This window comes from Rhizoctonia solani, chromosome 10, assembly GCF_016906535.1.
Source record: "Rhizoctonia solani chromosome 10, complete sequence".
NCBI lineage: Eukaryota > Fungi > Basidiomycota > Agaricomycetes > Cantharellales > Ceratobasidiaceae > Rhizoctonia > Rhizoctonia solani.
Genome location: NC_057379.1, coordinates 1,286,945 through 1,293,952, shown reverse-complemented (window position 1 = coordinate 1,293,952; position 7,008 = coordinate 1,286,945). Strand labels below are relative to the sequence as shown.

The 7,008-nt window shown below is 47.4% G+C and overlaps 3 protein-coding genes across 3 annotated transcripts; all 3 read left to right on the top strand.

Moving 5' to 3' along the window:
- Positions 1–3,581: 3,581 nt before the first annotated feature.
- RhiXN_08586 (Retrotransposon-derived protein PEG10) lies at positions 3,582–4,763 on the top strand (the record flags this gene model as incomplete). Its single annotated transcript, XM_043328402.1, has 1 exon — positions 3,582–4,763. The coding sequence occupies one exon, from the start codon at positions 3,582–3,584 to the stop codon at positions 4,761–4,763; it is 1,182 nt and encodes a 393-aa protein (XP_043183787.1).
- A 126-nt stretch (positions 4,764–4,889) lies between these two features.
- Positions 4,890–5,426, top strand: RhiXN_08585 (Transposon Ty3-G Gag-Pol polyprotein; the record flags this gene model as incomplete). Its single annotated transcript, XM_043328401.1, has 1 exon — positions 4,890–5,426. The coding sequence occupies one exon, from the start codon at positions 4,890–4,892 to the stop codon at positions 5,424–5,426; it is 537 nt and encodes a 178-aa protein (XP_043183786.1).
- A 78-nt stretch (positions 5,427–5,504) lies between these two features.
- Positions 5,505–6,836, top strand: RhiXN_08584 (Retrotransposable element Tf2 protein; the record flags this gene model as incomplete). The annotated part of the gene is made up of 2 exons (XM_043328400.1): positions 5,505–6,040; positions 6,128–6,836. The coding sequence occupies 2 exons, from the start codon at positions 5,505–5,507 to the stop codon at positions 6,834–6,836; spliced, it is 1,245 nt and encodes a 414-aa protein (XP_043183785.1).
- Between the last annotated feature and the right edge of the window lie 172 nt (positions 6,837–7,008).

Genomic DNA, 7,008 nt, shown 5'->3' with positions numbered 1-7,008 from the left:
TAGAGAAGGTATCCAGCCAGCTAAGTAGCCAGCCCCTAGTCACAAGAAGCCATTCACCCTTTTTACTTCACTCACCACACCTCCAGGCCTCAGGCCCCTTTGCATCACCAGTACTTAGTTAGTCATTGCCTTATGCAACCTAGATAGTTAGCAGATAGCCTTAGGTAGTTAGATTACATAAGCAGTGTAGTAGTATGGCCACAAGCACCTGCCCCACTAGCAAGTACCCACCTTACAGTGGTGTACAACACTATCACTCCAACAGAGCTAGGTCAGGATGCCCTTGTAAGATGAGACTTGCCAATGCAAAATTTGCTGCTCTCTTGCTCTCTTGCAACTGGCTTGCAACTGCATCTCAGCTCCATTGGGACTACTTTCTGTCCTAGACATCTGTTGGGACATCAAGGGTGCAGGTGCTTACAGCCATGTAATACAAATGAGGACTGCTTGAGGCAGTGGCAATCTACCCTACAACAACTAACTAAGTGACTATAGCAACAAGACGCTATAAGGCATTGACAAGCTACCTAAGTACAACCAAGAAGCCACTTAAGGTGGTGGTAAGCTATCTACTACTAAGTGGTTACTGGGCTTATGGCCCTTGTACAATAAGTGGATGCAACAAGAGGTAACTGACCTGGGTGTTACCATGGTTGGTTGGCCTCTGTCCTAGATGTCTGTTAGGACATTGAGGGGATGGCGCTTTGTGGCTGGGGGTACAAGGGAGAATAAGTTGCTTGAGGCAACGGTGAACCTATTGACAGCAACAAGCAACTATCCTACAACAACAAGACCGCTTAAGGCAGCAACAAGCTATCTAAGTACAGCAACAAGACTGCTTAGGGCGGGTTAGAGCTATCTAAGTAGTTGACTAAGTAATTACTGGGCAGTAAGGCCCTTGTACACTGAGTGGATGCAACAAGAGGTAATCAACCTGGGTGTTACCATGGTTGGTTGGCCTCCTTATATATTACAGAAGTGAACTAATTACAAATGTATAATATGCAAAACTATAACCAATAGGAACCCTGCTCTGCAGTTGGTCTTACTCATGCATACGTGTCACTGACGTGTCATGATGACATCATAGGTGGAGGTGGCTATGCATGCTGATTAAGCGCGGATGGGGACATGGCTTAGCGCTTAGCATATGATATAAGCGCCGGGGTCACGTGATTGAAAATATTGTCCGTTTGACTTTGTTTAAATTTGAGAAAATCAGAATAAATTCCGTGGTATCAAGTGTGTCTATGACAGCCTCCTTATATATTCTACAGGTGCTCTATTTACAAATACAAGATATGAAATACCATATCAAATAAGAACCCTGCTCTGCAAGCAGCCTTACTCATGCATACATGTCACTGACATGTCATAATGATGTCATCTAGTGGAGGTGGCTATGTAGCTGAGTAAGTGCAGATGGGGATGTGGCTTGGCACTTAGAGTCTGATATAAGCGCTGTAGTCACATGATCAAAAATGTTATCTGTTTAACTTTGTTTAAAATCAAGAAAATAGGGAATAAATCCCTTGGTATAAGTGTGTCTACAACACTTTCCTCATGTCTCAGCCAAGATTGTCTGCCACTGCCTTTGCAAGCTTGGCATATACAAATATACTTGGTGCTGTGTCCCCCTGCTCACTGCTTGTCACCTGAAAGCTTGTTGCAAGTGGGCTGCCAAGCATGCAACATGGTTGGCATGTGATTGGCATTGGGTCATATTCTCTATGGGGCCCCTAAAAGCCCAGGAGCACTCTGGGGTGCTCTGGTTTTGGGAACCTCCTTGTTAGGATCTGACAAATCCAGATTGCTTGGCAAGCTCTTGGGAGCACTCTGCAAGCCCTTCCAAGCCTCATACCAAATGCTTTGGAATGCTTGCCAACAAAAGCAAGTCCCAGAGTGCCCCCAAGACTTTTGGGGCCCCATAGAGATTTTTGGACAAGTCAAAATTCAATGTATTTGTGTTGTAGACACAATTGATACCACGGAATTTATTCCGATTTTCTCAAATTTAAACAAAGACAAACAAACAACATTTCTAATCACGTGACTTCGGCGCTTATAACATACGCTAAGCGCCAAGCCACGTCCCCACCCGCGCTTACTCATCACACATAGCCACCTCCACCTACAATGTCATCATGACACGTCAGTGACATGTATGCATGAGTAAGGCCAACTGCAGAGCAGGGTTCTTATTGGATCACACATTTGATATACTGTATTTGTAAATAGTTGATACCCAGAATATATAAGGAGGCCCACCAACCATGGTAACACCCAGGTCAATTACCTCTTGTTGCTTCATCTCATTGTACAAGGGCCCTACAGCCCAGTAAATACTTAGTCCAACGCCTTAGGCACTGTTCTCACTGTACATACATAGCTCACCACTGCCTTACAGCGCGTGGTCATTGTAGTTAGGTAGTTTGTTGTTGTAGGTAGCACCCTCACCGCCTTAAGCAGTCCTTACTCAGTTCTATATGGCCACAAGCGCCCGTGTTACAACCTCCTAAACAATACCATTGGATTTGCCTGAATTTTCTCTTATTTTTTAGTTTTTTTCCGAACCCAATATCTTATGTTTTTCAATCACGTGATCTCGGCGCTTATTATGCCAAGATGCCGCGCCGAGATGCCGTGCCAAGGGCGCTTAGGAGAAATCCACGCTTCTGTGCAGCCCGCAGCACGCTTCTCATTTGTCTTATGTACTTCTTTTCCCATACGCATGGACCATGTAGATAGCACATTCTTGTCTATATATACAACAGGGAAATTGCTTGGAGACCCCAAGTTGATTTTACCTTGTCTCATACCCATTGAGGAGGACAGATCCAGCCAGCTAAGTAGCCGGCCCTTATCAGTAGTTACATCACCCCTTATCACACTTACCACACCTCCCAGGCCTAAGGCCCCCTTGTCAACAGTAGTTAGCAGTAGGACGCCTTACGCGTCAGTAGTATAGCCTAGGTAGATTAGATTACGTAAGCTTGTGTGTAGTTGCACGGCCGTAAGCGCCTGCCCCCACTAGCAAGTACCCACCTTACAGTGGTGTACAACATTGTAAAATCAACTTCTGTAGGCTTTGATCAACAACAAGAAGGCTCCCAGTACTAGCACAAGGGAAATAACCGTGATTGGGGCCACCTTGCAGAGTATAATAATCAAAAACTCCCCACCCCCACGTAGTACCAAATTGCTATAAGGCTGACAAGTCCTGATTGCCTGCTTACCACGTGTTTTGCTGGAACACAGCAGATAGCAACCCTAGACAGCTGATCCACCTGCTTGCTAAAAACCCGCTCATATCACAATTGCCAGATCTGCTGATTTGTTGTAGGGATAGTCCAACGCTAGGTGTCTGACGCAAGGGTTTAGCGTACACACTCTGCACAAAAACCACCCATAAGTCCTGATATAGGCACCTCCCCCACGCCGTTTCCATCATTCCATCCACACGCTCTGGTGTCCCACACCCTTACTCCCGCCCTACCAGTTGTTCCAGCCGCCGCTCCGTTCCATCCCATTCCCAACCACCCACTTGCAGCCCATCTCCCACTTTGCAAGACCTGCCTGGAATGGAACTGGAGCCAACCCTTAGCGCTCTCCTTGAGGCTATTGCAGCCCTCACTAGCCAAGTTGGGTCCCTCCAGGACCAAGTCAAATCCCAGGGCAAGCAGATTACCCAGCTTGTTGCCATATGCAAGGAAACCAACAACCTTGTTGGTGACAAAGACCAAGGAGGCGCTCACGCCAAGCCTGGCCCATTGACTGGGCCTGTCACTCCCCCCACTCACACAGGGGGAGAAACCCACACTCCAGGAACGGTTAGGCCTGGACTCAAGGCTCCCTTCCGCCCATCAAGGGGTACGGGCTTTGACTCAGAAGAAGAGGAGGAACCAAGGAGAGGCCCCAAAAAGGAGCCTTGCAACATGCCTAGGAGCCTCAGCTCCCTTACCCCCTTTGACTCAGGGACCTCCGTAAAAAGACCCAAGATGGAGCTGCCGGACCCTTACAAGGGCAATACCAGGGGACAAAAGGCCACCCAGTGGCTAGACCAAATGCTACTATGGGTAGCCCTCCATTGTGATCAATTTGACAAGGAGGAGCAGATGGTCATGTGGATTCTCTACCACATGACAGACAAGGCAGCCAACTGGGCACTCCCCCTTATTGGGGCAATTATCAAGGGTGAAGGCAACCCCCCTACCACTATCCCGGCTTTAACAGCCAAATTCAAGGAAGCCTTTGCCAACCCTGATGCTAAACAGGCCACTGCCAGGAAGATAGCTACCCTGGCCCAAACCTCCACCACCTCCAAGTACGTCACGGAGTTCTGCAATCTCATTGCGGAATTAGACTGGAACAAGGAGGCTTATATTGCACAGTTCATGCAAGGCCTCCACTGGAAGGTCAAGGAATTGTTGTCCACCAAGGATAGCATTCCTGACAAACTCAAAGCCATCTTTGCGGCGGCAATCAAAATTGACAACATCCGCCGCAAAAATGAGGAAAACCGCCCCAAGAAAGCACCTGCCAAGTCCCCAACCACCCCTCCCACCACTACCACTCAACGGGTCCGCCTATTGGAGGATCCCAACTATGTCACACCAGAAGAAAGGGACCGCTGCCGCACGTCTGGCCTTTGTGTCAAGTGCGGCCAAAAGGGACATGGCATCAAACAATGCCCTAATGGCTGGAAAGCCACCATCAAGGAGGTGGCCAAGGTTGCAGAGGAGGAAGGGTTGGGAAAAGAGTGAGGCCAAGGACTACTGTCAAGCCCCTGGCCCCAAAAAATAGATTTGCATGTATCAGACTTGGATTTTGAATTTGTCTCTCTAGCTCTAGACTCAAATAAAAAACCCTTATTATATCTCAATCTGGTCATGCAAAACCACCCAACAGAACCACTTAAAACCCTAATAGACTCCGGCGCTACATCTAATTTTATATCACCTGCCATAGTCAAAAAATATAAAATACCAAAAACCCTACTTGGAAATCCACAAGTAGTGAGAATGTTAGATGGTACAATATCTCAGACTGGTTGCATATGGCACCAGGTACAACTCACGGTCTTGGCCAATGGCCATCCCCACTCCATTCCTTTTCTAGTCTGCCCTATTGGTAATACCCCGGCCATACTTGGCATGACGTGGCTCACCCAAGAGTCCCCCCTCATTGACTGGTCCTCTGGCACCGTAACATTCCCGGACCTAGCCCAGATTGCCTCCAAAGAAGAGGCCAATCTGGACCCTTTAGCAGACCTTCCCCCTCAGTACCATGAATTTGCTAGAGTATTTGGTGAAGAGGAATTCAAGGTTCTACCTCCTCACCGGGAATATGATATAGCCATTAATCTCCTCCCAGATGCCAAACTTACCCCAGGCCCCATTTACTGGATGACAGATGCGGAATCATAAGCGCTTAAGCAACATATTGATGAGGAATTAGCAACAGGCAAGATCCTCCCTAGCACTTCCTCAGCAGGCGCCCCAGTCATGTTTGTTAAAAAGGCAGATGGATCCCTTCAATTGGTGGTGGATTATAGAAAGCTTAACAACGTCACCCACAAAAATGTCTACCCGCTTCCCAGGCAGGACAACCTAATGGCTAAGCTCCAAAACGCCAAACTGTTCACCAAGCTGGATCTACACTGGGGTTATAACAATGTACGGATTAAGGAAGGGGATGAATGGAAGACGGCTTTCAGAACCAAGTACGGGCTCTTTGAATATTTGGTGATGCCCTTTGGCCTTACAAACGCCCCTGCCACCTTCCAACATTTCATGAATGATCTGTTCAGGGACCTCATTGATGTCACAGTGGTCATCTACTTGGACAATATCCTGATCTTCTTGGAGAAACCAGAAGAACACCCCACCCATGTGAGGGAGGTCCTATCCAGACTAATGACAAATCAACTCTTCTGCAAATTATTGAAGTGTCACTTCCACGTTACCACAGTTGACTACCTTGGTATTGTAATCTCACCAGCAGGGTTCTCCATGGATCAGAAGAAGATTGAGGCAGTAACGTCTTGGCCGCACCCCAAAACAGTCAAACAAGTCCAGGCATTCTTGGGATTTATCAACTACCTTTGATGCTTCATTCCCAATTTCAGCTCTATTGCACGTCCCCTGCACAATCTCACTTGGAAGGAAACCCCTTGGTTATGGGGTGATTCAGAAGAAGGGGCTTTCCAGGAATTAAAAAACCTTGTCACGCAGTCACCGGTACTAATCCATTCCAATCCGGAACTTCCTTACTACCTAGAGACAGACGCGTCAGGAGTAGCCATGGGCGCCATACTAAGTCAAAGGGGAACAGACAACTGGCTACATCCTATTGCATACATGTCAAAATCTTTCTCAGGAGCAGAAGCCAACTATGATACCCACAACAAAGAACTCCTAGCCATCATCAAGGCCCTGGAGGAATGGCGTATCTTCCTGGAAGCAACGGATAAGCTGGTCCAAGTATTCACAGACCATTGCAACCTAGAGTACTGGATGCAGGCAAGGACATTCAACCAACAACATGCTAGATGGCAAGTTTTCCTGAGCAACTTCAATTTTGAAATCCATTACCGCCCTGGAAAACAATCCAGAAAACCAGACGCCCTGTCCAGACGTTTGGATTATGTGGATACACAACAGGAACCAGAAGTCATGCTCCCAACCAAAGTCTTTGTTAACACATCAGAAGTGGAACTGGAATTAGTCTCAGAAATCCGCTCAAAACTGAAAGATGACCCTTCCCTTGAATCCATCATCCAATTCCTGACTGAAGACGCCAATAACGCCCCACCTTCCATCTGCAAGGCTTATTGAAATTATGATTGGGAAGAGGACCTCCTGTGGTACCAAGGAAAACTAGTGGTCCCCAACAACAAACCACTAAAGGAAAGACTCCTAAGGGAATTTCACAACTAACCCCTGGCTGGACACCCAGGCCAGCAAAGGACCCTAGAACTCCTCAGCCGCAACTATTGGTGGCCAGGTA